Source organism: Symphalangus syndactylus, chromosome 21 (genome assembly GCF_028878055.3).
Source record: "Symphalangus syndactylus isolate Jambi chromosome 21, NHGRI_mSymSyn1-v2.1_pri, whole genome shotgun sequence".
Taxonomy (NCBI): domain Eukaryota; kingdom Metazoa; phylum Chordata; class Mammalia; order Primates; family Hylobatidae; genus Symphalangus; species Symphalangus syndactylus.
The window spans coordinates 39,654,142-39,675,360 of NC_072443.2; the positions used below are offsets into that span (position 1 = coordinate 39,654,142).

At 39.1% G+C, this 21,219-nt stretch overlaps 1 protein-coding gene across 2 annotated transcripts in view; it reads right to left on the reverse strand.

Moving 5' to 3' along the window:
• Positions 1-4,751: 4,751 nt before the first annotated feature.
• LSAMP (limbic system associated membrane protein) overlaps positions 4,752-21,219 on the reverse strand; it is a 646,019-nt gene continuing 629,551 nt past the window's right edge. The window contains exons 8-9 of one of the 2 annotated variants that reach the window (XM_055259226.2): positions 19,278-19,310; positions 4,752-12,783 (exon numbers count right to left, since the gene is read on the reverse strand). In XM_055259226.2, the coding sequence (XP_055115201.1) occupies positions 12,686-12,783; positions 19,278-19,310 (131 nt within the window). In that variant the 3' untranslated portion in view covers positions 4,752-12,685. The remainder of the gene's footprint in view (positions 12,784-19,277; positions 19,311-21,219) is intronic. The other variant, XM_055259228.2, reaches the window with a different exon arrangement.

The following is a 21,219-nucleotide window of genomic DNA, read 5'->3' on the forward strand; positions in this document are numbered from 1 at the left end:
ATGTCTCCCCTTGACTCACTTCTTGGCTGGGCTACATGACTCATCGGGCCTGGTAGGTTCAGGGCAGTGTAGCTGGTGGGGAAGGGCTAAGTGAAGAGGGGCTGACTAGACCTGGGGAGCATGGTTAAAATGAGTTTTTCAAACGTACAACTCAACTCTCTTGCACCTAGGAAGTGTCTTCATCCAGAAGGAGTTCTCAGTCCTTTCCCTGGTGAGTTGTCTTGATTCTGGAAAATAAGTTTGTTCTGTTTTTCTTTGAAAATTGGCCCAAATATTAATATATCTGGGTAAATCAACGCTACTTGAAGGCTCTGTAATCTCATGATTGCTAATATAGAGCCTGGGGTTTATATATTAAGAATAGTAAGTGCAGGTTGAGTTAATTGTCTAAGAACCAGAAAATAGAGAGGAATGTTCATAGTCCAAGGACTTAAAGTCCAAGGGTTAATACAATAAATATTTCTGAATGAGGTCTGTGGTTGCAGCAGCTGAGGTAGTGCTGTAGCACTTATTTTTCAGTGACAATTGCCTGGAAGCTTCTGATGACTCTTACTTAGGGCTGCCCAGGGTTGGAACTGCACTATTTCTCTTAACCTGACCAGCATCCTCTCCCACTTCCTGAGTTTCTGATCAAGGTCCATCTCTGATGTTTGTTCCAACTAGTAGAAACATCTCTTTTGGGCAGGCAGAACCTGAGACAGAGGTTTTTTGTTTGTCTATTTTTGAAATAGGGGGTCTTTGCTGTAAGATTAATTTCTAATTTGACCTAGGAAGCCAGGCAGGGGCAGGGCAAGCAGGTAAAATGAAAAAGATAGTAAAGATAACAAGGCTAAGTCAAATTTTTATACTTCCTGTGATGGTTAATACTGAGTGTCAACTTGATTGGATTGAAAGATACGAAGTATTGATCCTGGGTGTGTCTGTGAGGGTGTTGCCAAAGGAGATTAACATTTAAGTCAGTGGGCTGGGAAAGGCAGACCCACCCTTTATCTGGGTGGGCACAATCTAATCAGCTGCCAGTGCAGCTAGAATATAAGCAGGCAGAAAAATGTGAAAAGAGAGACTGGCCTAGTCTCCCAGGCTACATCTTTCTCCCATGCTGGATGCTTCCTGACCTTGAACATCAGACTCAAGTTCTTCAGTTTTGGAACTTGAACTGGCTCTCCTTGTTCCTCAGCCTGCAGATGGCCTATTGTGTGACCTTGTGATCGTGTGAGTTAATAATAACCTTCCTTGTTTTAAAAGCACATGGCAAATCAGCAGCACCTTACATTCTCTGGTAGCACCTGAGAATGGTTGGGATTGTAAAAGGTGAGTTAGAAGATGTCCCTCAATGAACGTTCTCAGACACAGTCCCCAGTGCTCACCAAAGATCCTCAACAGTTTGAAATCCATTGACCAGGACATAGCTTTGACTGATAAAAGGATATCCCAATTGGCCAGTAGCCAGTCTGGAGAAGAGTAGAGAATAATCTAAAAAGGAAAGTGAAAAGAAATTCATTTCCTCTTCATACCAACAACCAGTAAGACTTCAGTCTTGGGCTTATAGGCAACCATATTTTCCAAGTTTGTGTAATAATTTTCTTTTTAGCAGGTGAGGGAGAGATAACACTTTTCGTTTCGTAGATTTGGATTCTGGTATCTTCTACAGCTATGGTGAGGTTACAGTGATTGATGATAGAAAAGAATTTCAGATGTAGTGGGTTGGTGTAGTTGGTTGAATTGAATACAACTTAATTCTATATTGACAAACATTTGCAAAACTCTTTCCTTTAGAATCACAGACCATTTTCTTTTGAGCTCTCACATGCTGTTTTAGGCATACTTTAAAATAGATGGATGTAAAGGGAGTATAAAATGGAAGTATAAGTGAAATAATTTCTTCTGAGGCACTAATGATGGCAAAGCCTCAAGGTGGTGTTGACTTTGTAACCCTGAAGCTTCTATGGCTTAAAAGAAATAAAATCTCAGGCCATCTTTGAAAACTTAGAGACTCCAAGTAATTTTTTTATAGATTGGTAATATAAGGTATTGTAGCAGGACGAGCTGCAGACAAGAACCCCTCAGACACCAAATTGTAGAAGGAAAGGGCTTTATTCAGCTGGGAGCATTGGCGGACTCACTTCTTCAAAAACCGAGCTCCCTGAGTGAGCAATTCCTCTTCCTTTTAAGGGCTTCCAACTCTAAGGGGGTCCCTGTGAGAGGGTCGTGATCGATTGAGCAAGCAGGTGGTACATGACTGGAGGCTGCATGCACCTGCACCGGTAATTAGAAGGGAACAGACAGGACAGGGATTTTCACAGTGTTTTTCCATACAATGTCTGTAATCTATAGATAACATAACCGATTAGGTCAGGGGTCAATCTTTAACTACTAGGCCCAGGGTGTGGCACCGGGCTGTCTGCCTGTGGGTTTCATTTCTGCCTTTTAGTTTTTACTTCTTTTTTTCTTTGGAGGCAGAAATTGGGCATAAGACAATATGAGGGGTGGTCTCCTCCCTTAGTATATATTAAAGACTGGCTGGCTTTTGTCCCCAGGTCTTGGGAGATAAGCTCTAATTCCTGGGATTTTCCAAGTAAAAGTTCTTTTTTTCGTTATTCATGTTGAGCTCCTTGGACCACACCTAATAGTGCGTACCAATAAGATGACTCGGGATGGGCTGGGCACTGTGGCTTATGCCTGTAATCCCAGCACTTTGGGAGGCCAAGGAGGGCAGATCACAAGGTCAGAAGATCGAGACCATCTTGGCCAACATGGTGAAACCCCATCTCTACTAAAATACAAAAAATTAGCCAGGCGTGGTAGCGTGTGCCTGTAATCCCTGCTACTTGGGAGGCTGAGGCAGGGGAATCGCTTGAACCTGGGAGATGGAGGTTGCAGTGAGCTGAGATCACGCCACTGCACTCCAGTCTGGCGACAGAGCAAGATTCTGTCTAAAAGAAATATAAATAACATAAAATGACTCAGGGTGGGTCCCTAGATAGTTCATACTAACTTGATGACTCAGGACGGTGGCTGCACATATTAGAAAGACCACCCGTGTAATTCAGTATTGAGGCATTGAATCACATGATATCAGCCTGACCTCTGGGCAGGGGAGGGGGCTTGGACATTCAATCAATCATGCCTAGGTAATGAAATCTAGAAACAAAAACAAAAAATCTAGATGCCTGGTTGGTGATACTCTGTTCGTTGTCACATATCAATGTGCTAGAAGGTTAGTACTTCTTCAGTTCACAGGAAGAGGACAATAGAAACTCCCCCACACTAGGGACTGTCTCATACCTTACCCTATGTGTCTCTCCCTTTGACTGGTTCTGATTTGTGTTCTTTACTATAATAAGATTGAAATCCTAAGTATAATTCCCTGAGTTCTGTGAGTCATTCTAGCAAATTATTGAACCTAAGGGGTAGTAAGAACCCTGGATTTGAAATGATCAGAAATGAGAGTGGTTTGAGAACCCTAACCTTGCAGCTGGTGTTTGAAGTGAAATAGTCTTTGAAGTGAGACTGTGTCTTCAACCTTGAGTTTGAAAAACTCATTGTAGAAGAACATTTTCAGAGTTTTTGTTTGTTTGTTTGTTTTTGAGACAGAGTCTCGCTCTGTCCCCCAGGCTGGAGTGCAGTGGCCTGATCTCGGCTCACTGCAAGCTCTGCCTCCCAGGTTCACGCCATTCTCCTGCCTCAGCCTCCTAAGTAGCTGGGACTACAGGTGCCCACCACCACGCCTGGCTAATTTTTTGTATTTTTAGTGAAGACAGAGTTTCATCGTGTTAGCCAGGATGGTCTCGATCTCCTGACCCGTGATCCGCCCGCCTCGGCCTCCCAAAGTGCTGGGATTACAGGCCAGATTTTTTTTTTTTTTTAAATAAAATTCAAAATGTGGAGATTGGGCCCATAATCTGTTTCTTTGAGCCAGAGGGGTCTAGGAATTTTGGTTCTGTTTGAGATCCTTTTCCCATTATTGAAGCCCATCATGAGTGCTCATTCCTCCATTCTATCCCTCAGTCGCCTAACTTGGGATTAATTCTCATGGAGGTATTTCAAAGCCGATTTGACTCCTAAGAGTAGAACTTCAGACACTCCTAGCCATGCCTGATGTATGATTAGCCAACCTCACCTCTTTGGACTATAGATTGCTTATTTCTCATTTTCTTTCTATGTGTCCTGTGTAATGCAGTAGGGCTTCTATAGAGATTCAGGAAACATTTCGTGAAGATAATAGGTCTCAGCAGTAATAGAAAACAAACTGCATTTTTGTAAGTAGAAATAATAGTTGGCTGTAGAAGGTACCTTAGTTCCTTCTGCTGCTATGAGGTAGCATCTCATTAAAACTAACCCTTAAAGATAACCACTACTATGGAGACTTTAAAGAAAGAGCATATTTTCTAATGTTTTTGGTATCATAACCCAAGGTCACACTCAAGTCTAACAATCATAAGTGTCTTAATGCTTTATTTATAGCATTTCAGTGGTAATTTATACTTATTTCTTTTGGTCCCTTAAGGGAAAAAAAAGAAAAAGCAAAAAAAAAAAAAAAAAGTTCACACAATCTCCTTGCTTAGGTGAAGAAAATTCTTGTAAATACCACATTCCTTTCTGTGACAGATGAAGCATTGTTAGAACGGCTTCAAGTGATTTTTCAGTATTATTTCTGCTCTTCCCTTACATGATATTCATATCATTGGCTTCATTTTCTAAAACCTCCAAGAAGCAGTGCAGTCAACCACAAGATCACTGACTCAGGTCAATGAAGACACATCTCCTTTTCACGTTTATTTCATTTTGTTTTAAGATCACAGAAGAGCAGAGCATTCATACGTGTAAAGTAACAGAAGAGAGAAACAGAATTTAAATACATTTAAAAAGAAAAGAAAAAAAGCTTTTTTTAATTTTAATTTTTTTTTTTTTCTACACACATTGCGCTTTTTATTTCCTTCACAGAGCTAGTACCCAGGGAAAAAAATCCACCCAATCAGCAAAAATGAAAAACCTTGAATAACGAAAAATCCCAAACAAAAAATGGCCATGTATTTGTATCTTCAAGGGAAGTTCAGTTCATGTCTACAGGGCTGAAAAAAGGAATATATTTATATATATATTTATATGTATATAACACTGTTAATAAGGAGAATTCTAACCAAGAGCAGGATTTATACACCCTTCAGTAGAGCAGTGATAAGGAAGGTGGGGAGCATTGGGAGATGGGGGAGGGAGTTGGAAGTGTTCTCCTTTGCTTCTCTCCCCCTGAATTTCTTCCCTTTAACCTCCTCACTCCAAGTAAATACTTAGGGAGGAGAACTTGGCCACAGTTCACCAGGATGAACAATTTCCATTCTCTGGTGAAGAGCAAAGACTTATGGAAGTGGATTCAAAAGAGGCTCCTGGTAGCCTGGGATTGCTGCAGCATGCCATGAAGCTAGGACTTCCATGGTTTTCTTCACTTGCAAGAAGCATATTTGTGCCGTGCCTGGCTTTACATAGGAAGGGCTTGTGCAGAGAAGAATGTGGCTGTAGAAGTAGATCCAGGAGCACTGCCCAAAAAGAGGTACTGCTGAAATGACCATGAAAACGGGGAGTTGTCCCATGGACAGGTCATTCTCCCACTTAGAGAGAGCTTCGTAAGTAATCTAAGCACGTCATATATCCCTACCTACACAAAGTGATGTGATTGCTGGGAAGTGATGAACAAACCCTACTCTTCAGTGACTGGAAACTCCGATGCCTTCTGTTCTTTCAGACAATCAAATCAAACAACAACTTTGGATAGATGCTAACCTGAGCCTCTAGGACAGCTTAGGACAAGAGGATCTGTGCTCAATGCATCCAGAACATGGCACAAGAAAATAATTCCTTATTAATTGCTTGAGAAATCATCCTTTCTGCTTACCCTCTTCTCAGAGAACCTAACTTTCACATTTGATTTTGGCCTTCACAAGAATTCATACTGTCTTCAACGCTGTAACCTCCTAAATTGTGTTTATTTTTATTTTCAGCTTGTCTTCTTTAAATAGAATTGACTTGTACTTTCTGAAAACAATACTTGTTTTCTCCCCATCTATTTGCTTTATTTCATAGCCTATAATTCAAGCTTTGGGAAACATCCCATGAGAAATTCCTTCCAAAACAAAATGTATTGTCTTGCCCATTTCTTATAGATCAGCCTTTGAACCTGACTGGGACCCCATGCTTACCGCCATCAGCACAAGCAAAGTGTTTCCAAGGACACACATTTACTGTAATGAGGTACTTGGCCCAGGATGAGAGAAAACTAATGTTTCCTTTCTTATGCACAACGTCCTCATTTGTTACATGCATAATACCCAGTCTGGCTATTTTCCTTCCCATGAAAGATTATTAGAATATAATTCCACATTTAGGTTTTATAATATTATAAACAAGGAAACAACCACAGCTATGTCAGTATCCTTAGTGTAATTTGAATGTGTCCCTTCTCTACACTGCTATAAAGTTTTGATCAGAAGAAATTTACAGACCCAGTCCAGAGTCCCTGTATTCTAGCAGTTTTGGGTTTAGAAATGAAGACGGTAGAATGATAGTTCTGAGAAGTGATGAGAATACAGAGACCAAACTAGAGATAACAAACAGCTGCTGTTTACAAACAGTGCTGGGCACAGCACTAAGGGAATATTAAATTCTTATTCAGAATAAAGGTTACAGTTAAAAGAGATTTTAGAGATGTCAACGGAATCCCTCACTTTCAGGATGAGAAAACCAAGACTCAGGAAGGTTAAATGACTTGCCAGTGTCTCACAGCTTTATTTGTGGCCGAACTTGGGGTTAGAACCCAATTCTCCTGACTCCCAATTCAATACACCTTCTACCTCACTTTAAAGTTGTCAGTTTATCTTAGATGATGAGGAAGCAGTACCAAGAAGACACTTGGGAGTTGATACAACAGGCACATGAGCCCTTAAAACTCCTTCCTGTTTTTTTTTTTTTTTTCTCTTAGGTAGATTAGTGTATTTAAAGCCTGAAGTTAATTTGACCTAAAATTTTTATAAGTCTTTGCGGAAAGTTCACTTGTTTCCTGAAATCATCTCCTTGATAATTTTTTATGTAACAGTTGTTCATATTGTAGGAATGATATATATGTCATCCTGTTACACGCGTCAGGCACTTCAAAAAGACTCCAAGAGAACATGCTTGAGAAAGATAACTCCCAATTAAAAATGATTCAGTCCCTCACTTGCAATATTCAGGATAAATGTGTGGAAACATTAGGCTACCAGATAAAGAAAAGGTAGTTATTTCCTAGGGTGACTCAGCAAGATATTTCTTGAGGATGTAACATTTTTTATATTGCACAATTTCTTAGAATCCAGATGGCAAGCTTTCCCACTGCTTTTGTTGAATGGAAAATAAAAACTGAGTAATATTTTGCTCATCATGGTTTAGGTCACTTCCTTGGAGCTATTTAAATAAGACATCTTAGATGGTGAGAAAGGAGTAAAAAGGAGATAGCTGGGAGTGGATACAGCAGACATATAGCCCTTAAAACCTTTCCCTCTCTCTTTCCCTTTATTTCCCTTGCTTTGGGGTCAGGTGAGACAACTACAGCAACAGTTGGGACAATCTCCACTTAGATCCTGAAAGACCAAAGAGGTGACTTGAGCAGGATATAAACCTTGAACTGTTCCTGTGGGTCTGCTTCCTTTGGCTAAGGCAACCTCCTATTTGGAGCTTTAGTCATAATTCTTCCCATTCTGAACTGTGAAACGTTTCGATTTTTATTTATTTTTATTTGATTTCTTTTCCTTAAGAATCATAGGTTTAGCAGTAGTTGGGCACTGCATGAAAAATGAAGTTTACATAGTTTATATTATGTACATAAACTAGTGATTTACATTGATTTACACATGATTGGTGCCTAATTTATTAATCAGCACGCAGCATGTAAATGTGCTCAAAAGAAATCAAGGTTTAAAATAAATTTTCCATAATATTCATAAACATTTTCACTGGTGTAAATGTTAAACCTAAACCCAACGTTAACACCAGCTTCCTTGCCAAGAGAAAAGTGAGATGTACATTCTGGGTGAAAACAAATTCTTTCCTAAATTTTGGTTGGCGACATTTGAACAGCATAGCTACATGCAAATGAGAATAGTTTACTTCTTTTCTGCTAGTATGCACATAAATGTAAACTCCATTTTGCATTTAGTGAGATGTTTACAGATATTATGCCAACCATGATGGAAAATTTACATCACTGAGGCAAATGCAGTCTTTGGAGAAGAAATATTCTAAACATTTAAGCAAGGAGGAGGCTTCCTAAACTGCATTTTTGTTTCTTAACTCAGGGTCTTATCTCACCATTTTTGTGGTATGTTTCACATTTGTCTTCAAAATATTAATAGTTTACGTAGGTCAGATATAGCATTGTACTTATATTTCTCTTAAAAAATGATATCGGTAACCAAGACTAAATGCAGGCTAAAAGGTTATGAGGATGAAAAGAAAAATGAGGATATGGTTAATCCCATTAAACACAGCCTATAAGCAAATTTCTTTTCGGCAAATAATTACAAAATGGAAAAAGTGGGGCTCTATGTCTTTCTACATGAGCACAGATTTTTTTTCTAAACAACCAAATTCAGTACTTTTCTTCCTTTTAAGGTCAAAACATTATTCTTAATTTGTCTTATAATACATACATTATTGTAAATATAGCATCTATAAAGATAAGATAAAAAATGCACACACATATATATTACTGTTTTCCACAAATAATTCGAGCCCTGCAAAGAACAAAATGAAAAATTCAGGGAGAATAGCCAATAGAAACAGTGAAACCACAACCAACTCAGGGATGGAATCTGCGACTCTGGAGGATTCAAGAAGCTCACAACTTGGTCAAGTAATAACTCAAACAATTTCATGCTGAGGAGTTTAGCTTTTGTGTGCAAAGGAGGTAAGTCCATTTTTGGAGGAGAAACAGATTTTTGTTTGGTCCTCCAAGAACGTGAAAATCACGAGTACTTTTACAAGGTCTCTATGAGTAGCCCCAGCAGTCTGACTATGTAGTAAAAAAATGCCCATGGCAAGTGAGAAGTCTGTCTGACTTGGAAGAGAAGGCAAAGGTCAATGGGGCAGTCCTTCCTGACAGAAAACCCATCTGCTTTTCTATAAGCCTTAGTTCTTTTCAGACATGGGGATTTCATGTCTCAAAACAAGCAAGCCTTTTTATCCAACAAGGCAAAACCTTTGCTCAACAATTGCACAGAGCATAATTACAATTCTGCAGTTGTAAAGCCCTGGATAGTTCTCATTCTTCAGGAAGCACCCTGGGTCAAAATCATTTCTGTTTTTGTTAACTGAAAGTTGGGTCTAAGGATTTCGTTTTACGAATGGTGGAGTTTTACTTTGTATACAAAGGATATTAAATATATTAGCCACTCAGATTAATTGATGAATTTCACTCCTCTCAGTATATTATTTCCAACCAGTTGGTGCTTTTCAGTGCAGGGTTTCAAACTTTGATTACCAAGGGACAAGATTCTTGAAGGAATTTATTCCAATATGATTAACTAGATTCCAAGAAGTCTTATGTTGAGATTCAATGATTCTTGGTGGCAGTCCTCTGGCCCTACCTTTCCCTGACCTTCCTCTAAACTATATTTTCCTCCATTGTTCACACTGCTTAGGGAACACTTTCAATCCTATGAGATTTCTGGGGACAATGTTTTCTCTGAAACAGGAGCCAGAAGCAAATTTTTAAAATTCCCAGATCCTGCTAGAGACATAGGCAAACACCACATTTAAGTATATGTTTAATTATGTTTAATATATGGTCCATTATATTAAAACTGAGGGAACAAATGGTGCTGATATGGCAGACATTTATTTCAATGGAGAAGTTCCTCCCGTGGAACCAAGACCTTGTCCTCATGATAAAGTGGAGACAATAAGAAAGCCAGGTATATAATTAAGGCCTGTGACATGCCATGGGGATCTGTTTCTGAAGCTAATACTAACATCCGACTTCTAACAACATCCAACTTAACTCCTTCTACTTTTCTCTTCCTGTATATCTTTAAATTAGCATGCACTTTTCTAAAGCCACACACTTAAGTGTGTGCCTCTTCAATTTTTGGGGAATGCTTATTATTAAAGATGATACCCTTTATTCTTGAACTAAGAAGACCAAACTGTTTAGAGAACTACCTGATTGTCAATAAATTGATGCTGTGTAGGAATATGGCTCACCTTCCCTATATTTTACTAGCTACCTTCTTGGATGAGAATTTGTTTTCTCCCCTATGTCAGAATCTGCTATAAACACTCTTAACCATCCCCAAGCTGAATTTTTCCTTGTTTCAAGCCGAAACTGCAAAATCATGAAAGAAGGCTGTGATAAGCTTCTAAAACAAACAATACAATCCCTTAGAAGAAATTAACAATGCTACTTAGATCTTTCTCCCTCCTTCCTTCCTTTCCTTTCCTTTCTCCTTCCTTCCTTCCTTCCTTCCTTCCTTCCTTCCTTCCTTCCTTCCTTCCTTCCTTCCTTCCTTTCTGCCTCCCTCCCTCCCTTCCTTCTTTTCTTCCTTCTTTCCTTTTTTTCCAGTTACAAAGTTTCTCATTTTATATCATGGAACAGCTATTTACAAGGTTCCAACTTAATGACGTACCATATTTGGCTCTGCAAGATTATATTCAAATATAATCTCAAAATAATCCTCTGTCCTCTCATGAACTGAACCACTTTCAATGCTTACTACTGTGTAAGTGAGAGCAAGGGTTGGTTTTCTGACAAGGATATCTACATGCAGAGAGCCAGCTCTCTCTGCAAGACATTTCCTAAGAAGAAATCCTTCTGGTGATGCGGTAACTCCAAGCTTTGTGGTACTCATAACATTTCTGTCTAAATTTATTCCAAGTTGCCCAGCAATTTTGGTTAAGGACCTAGATCACATTTCAGTGTTAATGTCGAGATGACTCTTATAGATGTAAATTTAAATAGAGCAGGGAAGGTGAATATCATGCAATTCTTAGCACCCTGGCATAGGATAACAGTGGACCACCATGAACAGTGGTGCTGCAAACACCATCAGTGAAACAGAACAGCGATTATGCAGGCAACCAAATAAAACGTTAACCTAGAACACTGGGAAAAACATCTGCAGAGGAGCACAAGGAGTGAACTGCTTTTCATTATGGCCAATGCTCTGTATTAGAGCTCTGACAGTATCTCCAGGATACGGTAGGAGCCTGGGCATCTGTTGACTTGTTCTGCCTTGCTCACTTTCACTGTATTTTATCTGAAATAGGAAACAATCTCTGCTCAGGGGAATTCATGGGACAAATGTTATTTGAAGATTAGGGAGGAGGTAAAACAGGGCTGCTTAGGATCTCCAAGTGGTTCATCATTCTTCCACTGGGAGTTGACACTTGGAGACCTTCCTGTTTCTGGGGATTTACTCAACACATGCTGCTCATTTTCACAGTGGAGCAGGGCCCACCCTGTTAAATGCCAGGAATTATATGAATCCCTCAGACTCATGAAATGAGAGTAAAATCTGAAATTTTCTCTCCTAGGTCACCTCGTCCACGTCATAATTCCTTATACTGTTTGCTTACCCCATCGATAGTAGGCACTTTCATTTACAGTGATATTCTGAGTGACTCCCCACTCGGTTCTGATGATGGGACTAGGAGGAATATGGGGTCCTGCCCTTGGAAGGGGCACAGCTTGGTTTGAATACACACTGATGCCATGTGACAGCCATGGATGGGGGGAGGACTCTGCTCCTTGCCTCTTTCCCCGCCATCTCCCCCAGCAATTTGTTACAGCCGCATCTCACAATTACAATGCAGGACAGTATCTACAGCACAATGAGTCTATGTACACATGGACCATTCCCTTGGCATGCTTTAGAGAGAGACACACACACGCTCACACACGTACACCCACGTGAGAGTGAAAGACTTGAGCACACACGCACAGTGGAGAAAATTAAAATGGCACTTCCTAGCATTTGCGGCATGACTAGTGCTCTGGGGAGGGGGTGGGGGTGAGGAGAGGTGAGGGAGGAAAGGTGGGTAAAAAGGGAGTATCTCTGGTGGGTGTGGGGGAGATAGAACGCACTGGAGGGAGAGGGGATGATCTCTAATGTTGGAGAGATAGTGGAGGAAGGAAAGCCAGAGAAAGGTTCAACATAAGATTCCATTGATAGTCTGAAGTGGCTACAAGTCAGCTCAAATGAAAAATAGAATTAAAAGGTTATGGAAATATAAACACCAAAGGCAAGACATTATTTTTTTCCCCACAGATGAAAAAAGATGAAGGAAGGATAAAGTGTGTGTTGGGGGCTTAATATCCATCTGGTTCTTCTCTTATTTTTACAGCATCCGGATGTCCTTAGTGTGATGTAGTCTTTACACAGCATACATTTGCTTAGTAGATATAAACACATCCCAGTAGAACCTTCTCCATCCTGAATGATACATAAATTTTTAATGATGGACTGTAAAATTGTTTTAAATGTTGTATTTTCTTCTTCATTTTCTTATTTCCCCCTTCATGTATAAACACACAAAGTTGTGAAATAAACGGTCTCCCCCATCTCTCTCTCTCTCTCTCTCTGTCTCTCTCTCTCTCTCTCTGTATTCTGTGTGACGCATTTTTGTGTGTTTTTTAAATTATTTTTAAATTTTTATTCTATTAACATTTGCTGAGAAGGCAGAGCAGAGATGCTGCCAGCAGCCACAGTGGTACGGCCAGACTGATGGATCCATTTATTCCTCTCACCGACCCAGGTCCTGCAGAGCAAAAGAGGAGAGAGAAAAAGAGAATGAGTTACATGGGCCCACTGTATGTTATAGCTGACTGCTGATGGTATCAGAGGTAAGACCTGGCCGGGTACTAGCGTCTCAAAGTTACTGCACTTACGTGCAGCCCAAGAAGGGCTCAAAACCTTTCTAAATCCTTCTTCTCCTTGGGCTACAAGTATCCTAAGGGGCATCATTGGCTGAAACACTTCTAAATATAAAATGCTCTTGCCAGATAAATCCTTAAACTGGCTATCACTAATGTGTCTGATGGTCAATAGGCTCCTGTTCACCCAGCCTCCTCCTGTTGGCCCTGCCTGAAGTAGCCCTCTGGGGCCAGCACTCATAAGGGTTCCAAGCATTGGTGAGAGTCCTTCAGCAGTCAGACATGGGTCTTCTGGCCAATTCATCACGGCATCTCCACCAATAAAGCATGGAACCAATCCACAACTCCCTCTGTCCCCGGGGAGAGGCAGTAATTACTTATTTGCTAATGGGGAGGGGGAACTGTTTTAAAGTAATGCTTATGGCTAGATGGTACCTTAGCAAGGGAGAAAATAAGTCAATACATCTTAAAATCTTAAGAGGCAGCAAAGGATCAACTCCTCCAAACTCTTCATTTGTCACTTTAAAAATCAAAAACAAAAACAAAGACGGTAACAACAAAAATAAACAAACACACCTAAAGAGGTTGAGAGGCAGGTCCAAACCATGAGCAGAACTGAGATTTGAACTTACCCGGATTAACCTGGAATGGCAATCCGTGTTTCCTGCTGCCACCTTAGTTTTCCCAATGTGGACACAATTTGGGGGATGTGAGTGTGGGTCTGAGAGGGGAAATAGGATGGATAGGAAGCTGGAGAGGCGGCTTGTGTGTTCATAAAAGAGAGGATTGGGGAGGAGGAAATCAGTGGTCTGGCAGAAGAGCTTATCGTTGGTGCTTTGCTTGTTCCATTTTCTCCTTTTGTATAGTTTTGCTCATATTCCATTAAAGGGAAAAAATAGTATTTTTCACTACAGGGACTTTCGGATTTAAGACTACATACTTAAACAATGATGTTCAAAAAAGAAACTGGTGTGACTGTAATTGTCAGTCACTTAAAAATTTTGAGAGTGCATATGCAGATGGATTATGTGTGTGTGTGTGTGTGTGTGTGTGTGTGTGTGTGTGTGTAAAACTATGATGGTTTGCAGGTATTATGGAAGCATCCCCTGGTATGTGAATTTTTCCAAAACTGTTTACAAACATACCCAGTTGGAGATAGGATAACAGGGAAAAATGCCAAATTCCGTGGTCTCCTAATCTATGCTTTATGTAAATAATAAAAGCAACAACAACAATAAAAACAAAACCACAAACAATTATACAGCACTTACTACACGATTTTGTCACGACTGCCTTATAAGCACACAACCATGCTATAAGGTAGATACTATGATGAAACCTGTTTTACAGTGAAATGATCCAGGCACAGGGAGATTGGATGCACTGTAGAAGTTTACACAACTTGTAAGCAGAGGAGCTGGGGTTTTTACCCAGGTATCTGGCTCCAGAGTCTTTGCCTGTCACTACTACACAGTAAAGGGGTGCCTGTAAGTCTCCTGTCAACATTCAGCAAATTAAACTTGGGTTTGATTAAAATGGTCAGCACAAATAAAAACAAGGAGACAACTACTATCATTGCAAAGAAGATTTTTGATAGGAGAGTTTTGGCTAGAATACCTTCTTGAGAATATTAAAAACATCACCTAATATAAAAATATGAACATATACAAACTTTGATCAGCATACAGTATAAAATGAGCTGTATTATGTGTAAATCTATGGAAACACAGAATAAAGATTCAATAAATATCTAATTTTCTGAATTGTTATAGGATCATATTAACAAAAGACACCTTAGCTACCTTCAGGTTCATGCATTTCATGAGGAATTAAGGTTCAATGAGATTCTGTATCTTGCATGAAAGCACCCGATTAGTAATTGTTGACCAGGCGCTTAAATTCAAGTGTCTTAAATCAGCTCAAGGCCTTTCCTAATCCACTTCTATGTCTCCTACTCCCACCCTTTTTGGACTTTTGGGACCTTCAAGCTATCTTAGCGGCAACTTGCCCCAGGGCTTTTGGGCTGGTAGGAATGTTACTTTCCTAACCTTTTAGTCTTTCTATGTACACTAGATGGCAAGAGCTCCTTGGCATGTTTGGTTGTATTTGTGTATTGATGAAGTTTTCAAAACAGAGAAAAACTACACAAAAATTAAAGCCATAAAGGGTTAGGCAAAAAATACTTGTGTTTGCACCAGAGATAGTGTAAAACGAAAGGTTTTCAGAAAGGGTCCAATTCTGCTGATTTCCTTAATCTCATTTTTAGTGCACGGACAGGCTAGATTATCTTGTAGACATCCTGGGGCTGAATGATATCTTAGGAAGGTTAAGACTAGTCTTATCATTTTATTTGACCATGGTAAGTATTTGAGAAAGCCAAAATTCCATTATTGAAAAATATATTACAGAATATATGAATCTAGATAAACATGTTCACATATAACATTCTCGATAATACATGTATACATACACATACATACAAAGTATATGTTATATACTTATATATGCACGTGATATACACACATATTGATCTTTTATAAATAATTCAGAATTAACTGTTATTTTCACATGCTATTCTGTTATAATGAGGAACCTCAGTATAACTATGTTAATAATCTTTAATTTTATCCTTCCTAATATTATTATATACAGTCATATGCTACATTACATTCCAGTCAAAGATGAACCATGTATACAAAGGAGGTCCTATAAAGTTATAGCACTGCATTTTTGCCATACCTTTGCTGTCTAGATAAGTTTATATACACAAATACTTACCATTGCCCATAGTATTCTGTGTAGTAACATGCTTGCAGGTTTTTAGCCTGGGAATCGGCTATACCATATACACTAGGTGTGTAGTAAGCTATATTATCAAGGTTTGTGTAAGTATATTCTATGATGTTCACAAGAATGAAGTCACATAATAATGCATTTCTCAGAATGTATCCCAGTCATTGATGTATAAGTATATTTGAAACTTATTTTGTGCATCAAAGATATCTTCATCTCTATCAATTATTATTTATTAAGTGCTCTCATATAGCTATTTAGTGTACTTATATGACTTACTGTTTTCATAATTGGGTTTGAGAGTAAATAAATAGGCTTAAAAATACAAGGGTAAATGGGTGGTAATTGGGAAATCATCAAAAGTGTGTATGCAATTATAGATATATGTGACTGCATAGGAGACTACTTCAGTTAATGGCTATTTCAGGGAAGAATAATCAGCAAAATCATTAATTATGTTTTACTTCAGAGTTATGAAATTTCTGCTTATTTGTGGAAATGCAAATGATAAATCTTATTTCCCACACCAGATGGCCAAGCTCAGCAAGTGCTTTCATATACTGACAGATAAAATGAAAGCAAGAGTCTGCAAACATAAATTAGCCTTAAGAATAGATGGGCAAATAGAACCACAATTCAAATTTTGCTACGTCTTTTTCATATAACAGACAAAAATCATATTTTAGTATCCAACCACATTCTATATGTGTGTTATATATGTGCACACCCACTGATGTATGTGGTATCTGGTAAACATTCAGTAAATTGTATTATTACTAATCCAAATGCAGAAGTTTGGATTACAGAAAGAGATGAAATACCAACCTGAATCAAAGGCATTGATTTGTGAAATGGGTCAAGGCTTTTAATGTTGACTCTAAGGAGCAAAATTCAGCTGCAGCAGGACTGCAAATCATAAGTCAACATGCCAGGTCAAGGTTCTCAACCCCAAGGTAGAATAAGAGATTCTGTGTCCAGGTGAACGCTGGATTGCAGTTTCCCATAACAATGAAAGGGAATTTGTGATTAAGGGCAAGATTGATAAAACATTCTGAAACTGAGGGATATGAGAATTTTTTGGCAAGTCTCTAGACTATAAATTTGATTCAGGATCTGGAGCCAATTGATTTGTCTTTCAGTAAAATCTCAAGGAAAGGACCAGGTGATTTTTCAACACCTGTTTTAGAGAGCGTATGCTTAGAGACACTTTGTAATTCAAATCTGGTCAACAGTTTTCTGTTGCTCCTCCTAAGAGCCCATTTCTTGGATTTAGGACTAAATTCATTCAAAGGGGTTGTTAATTATGCTCCTAGTGATCCTTGGGTATTCCTTCCAGCCACTAAGAAATCAAGATAAATCATAATTTTATTCTAGTTCGTAGTTCAGCCATACGAGAAAAAAAGCCAGAGGAGTTAGTTTGAATTCTCTTAGAATTATTAGGCCGGGCGCGGTGGCTCACGCTTGTAATCCCAGCACTTTGGGAGGCCAAGGCGGGCGGATCACGAGGTCAGGAGATCGAGACCACGGTGAAACCCCGTCTCTACTAAAAATACAAAAAATTAGCCGGGCGTGGTGGCGGGCGCCTGTAGTCCCAGCTACTCGGAGAGGCTGAGGCAGGAGAATGGCGTGAACCTGGGAGGCGGAGGTTGCAGTGAGCCGAGATCGCGCCACTGCACTCCAGCCTGGATGACAGAGCGAGACTCCGTCTCAAAAAAAAAAAAAAAAAAAAAAAAAAAGAATTAAGGGCTGATTGAGTGACTGAAAATAGAACAAAATTCTAAACAATTTGTAAAACACTTGTTTAACAAAGGAGAACTGTAATCTACACAGTCTCCTAAGAATCTGCCTCCCGTGTCATCTAGCCCAGCCGACTAAGGCATGTTCGGATCCTGGGAAGACATATTTAAAAGGAAGCCTGATAAAATTGACTTTGGCGCCACCTGCTGTCCATTTTCTGCCAGTACAGCTTCCTCTGGGTGAATGAACTGGAGATTAAAGCTCAGGCTGGAGCAAATTAGAGGGGAAATAACGATAGTCCCCGCTTATCAGTGGCTTTGTTTTCTGCCGTTTCACTTACCTGAGGTACATACAGTACAATAAGATGTTCAGAGAGAGAGACAGAGACAGAGAGAGAGAGAGAGAGATAACATTCACATAACTTTTATTACAGTATTTTGTTAGAATTGTTTTATTATTATTGTAGTTAAATCTCTTACTGGGCCTAATTTATAAATTAAACTTCATCATACGTATGTATACGAAAAAACATAGTGTATATAGGTAGGGTTCTGTACTATCTGCAGTTTCAGGCATCCACTGGGGTCCTGGGGCCATATCCCCTGCGGATAAGGGGGAACTACTATATCGATGTTTACTTTGAGTAATGGGTCTTAAAATCAATTGAATGTGAGCTCTTCCTACATTTATCTCTTTATGCATTTTCTCTACTCTCTATAAAGTGAGATTTTGGTAATACTCTCACATTAAAGTCAGAATCATCACATCTTTTTCATCAACACAGCAGCAAGTATTTTAGCATACACATTTTTAAAATTTTAGTCCAATACATAGAACTCCTGGTGACACTGGCAGTTTATTTTGTCTTTGAAATAAAAAAAAATGCTATGGCTTATTTTTTCAACCACATATCAAAGCCATAATGTGTCACATATAATACTAGCCACTTAAGATTAAAACATAATTGGTAATCGTGGCATTGGGAAGAAAAGAAGGGCTGAAAGGGACAATATTTTATGCCTTCTTGAAGGCCTCAAATGATCCTGTTTCCAAGTATATATTCATGGCTGCCTCTTCCCTGTTGCCTTCAGTGAGGACCTTCCAGCACTGGCCATAAACACGGTGCTGGCCCTTTCTTGGGAGTAAGCAACAAAGTGTCCGTAATCTGTGTGGCTCTTGTTCACTGGTGGGACATAAGTTCCACAAGAATAGGTTTCCACAATTGAGAGTGATCTTGGTTGTCTCACCCCTCTGAGACTCAGAGAGGAAGATGCCTTCATATGAGACAATTATAATCATGTAGATGACCGTCAGGAAGTAAAGAGGGTGGGATCTGGCCACATAGGTGCCTCTGTGGCTCTGGTCTGGGGATAGACACTGTTAGGGACTAGGATTTATTGGACTTGTAAAGACAGCACCTCAGATTTAGTAACTACTTGCATTTTAGGGTCTGTTTTATGAAGCCAACAAGTGAATGTAAAATAGGCTCTGCATCTCTTCTGAGAGCCCTGTCACTGGGCAGTGAACATTTCCAAAATTGCAGCTCTGTCAGAATGAACCATGAATACTTAAGAAAGGGAAAGTAGGAACAGGGAGTAGGGCAAAGCATTACTTGCTCTGTTCCAGGGATTTAAAAATAAATTACTGTTAAGAGCAATATAAGGGTCATGGGTTTGATCAGCAACTTTTTGTAAATGAAAAAGTTTACAATTTGGAAAAAATAGTCCCAGATGTGTTATGGAAATTATCACAAATTATTCCACTGAAACTCAAGTATATAAAACAACAACATATTGCTGTGAAATCTTAATTTTGACATATGGAAGGTAACCAAAAATAAGAACCATACCTTTTTGCTTGAAGTGCACGGTGGTACCAATTTCTAAAATAAGAAACATTAAGCAAAACAAAAACAAATAAAAAATCTTTATCAATTAAGAAGAAACACAAAGGTAGTCTGATACTCTCCACTGAAAGGAGAATAAGAGAAAAGGAGGAAAGAACATTTTAATAGGAAAGAATATCGGTAGAGATGGAAAAAAAGGCAAATGGAAAGAGATTGTTTTGTTGGAACAAATGTTGTGCAGTTGGAGGTGGCAAAAATGATTTGCAACTTCAAATACCTGATGCTACATTGTATGCATGTAGACAAGTTCAAGAACTCTGAGTATGGAATGTAAAGGTACTCTTGACTGCAATTTAGTGGAATAATAGAATGTGTCTGATCCATAACTCCTATCATTTTGCCCTGGTTTATTCCACTCAAGCCAACTGGCCATCCTGCTCTTCTTCCAACAGATTAAGTCTATTCCAACTTAAAACTTTCACACTTGCTTTTCATTTGCTTGGAATATTCTTCCCCTAGATCTTTGTATTGATCACTTAGTCACTTCATTCAGATTTCTGCTGAAATGACACCAACTCGAAAAGGACTCCTCTCATCATCTTGTTAAAAATAGCATCTTCTGTTATTTTCTCTATTCCTTTACCCTGCTTTACTAATCTAAATAGCACTTACCTCTAACCTGACATCATGTTATGCATATACTTTTTGCCTATTTATAGTTTTGTCTTCTCCATTAGTCTATATGCTCCACGAGGGCAGCAACAGTGTATGCCTTCTCAAATACTGTATCTCTAGTGCTTAGATTAGAGCTTGGCAGGTAGTGGATATTCAATAAATATTTGTTTAATTTATAAATAAGTCTCAAGGTCAGAAGAGCTCAGGTAGGTTAAATATTTGGTTTCTCTTTTAAGTATCTTTATCAAGTAAACCACAATGCTCTTAGGTCTTTAGTAGCAAATATGTAAAACTTCCATAGGATACCACTTTGAAGCTCACGAACAACTTAGTGGGTGCTCAGATAGAAGATCCCAAACTGCTGGTGGAATACAGAACCGTCTTTTTGTCCTTGAACCCATCACTTGCAGTTATTTCTATTTAACAAATGCAACATGTTGCAAGTTCATACAGAAAGACGGAGTAAGAATTCTCCTCTCTTAGCAGAAGCCAGCACTCACCCTGGAAGTGAAGCCAGGTTCTATTAATATATAAAACAATGGTCTCTAGCTGTTGACAACTTTCTGTATATGTCTCATCATCTAACCACTGGTGTTTTAAGTTGTGTATTAAACATACTGCCACTTGTTTCCTTTCATAATACCAGCTTTGATATCTTTTCTTTGGGATCAACATATTGCATTAAAAAATATTGAAAGGCAGTGTGGAGAATATGTTCATGAAAACATGAGGAAACTGAGGCCCAGAGAGGTCATTTGCAAAGTGAGAGGCAAAGCTGAGACCGAAATTTAGGGCTCCCACTTCTCTAGACAGAACCTAGTCCATTATTCCACAATACCCCTTTGGCACTTTTTATGAAAGCAATGCCTGTATGACTCAAGAGGTATCACTGGGGTATTTAAATGATTCAATACTGGCTGGAAAGGTATGACTCTTGTGCAAAGTGCAACTTCCCTTCTTTCTTGCATCAAGCCTCTTAGCTTATTATGATAAGAATTTTTAAGAACCCCTTAAGGCCACAGAGCGATGCTCTTTCCTAAATGAGGCCTCAATCCTCAATGAGGCCATCTTCAGTTAAAGAACACTAAGTTTCTGGTACACAGGCTTCATGGGAATGATTTCAAGCAATTGTTCAGAAATCCAGACAGGTAGGAAGCCCAGTGATTCTGCTGAAAGCTTTCTCTTAACCTCTCTTTGCATCAGTTTCATCATCTCTAAAATGAGTTTACTTACATGCACCTCATAAATTTGTGCTATGAATTAGATCAAT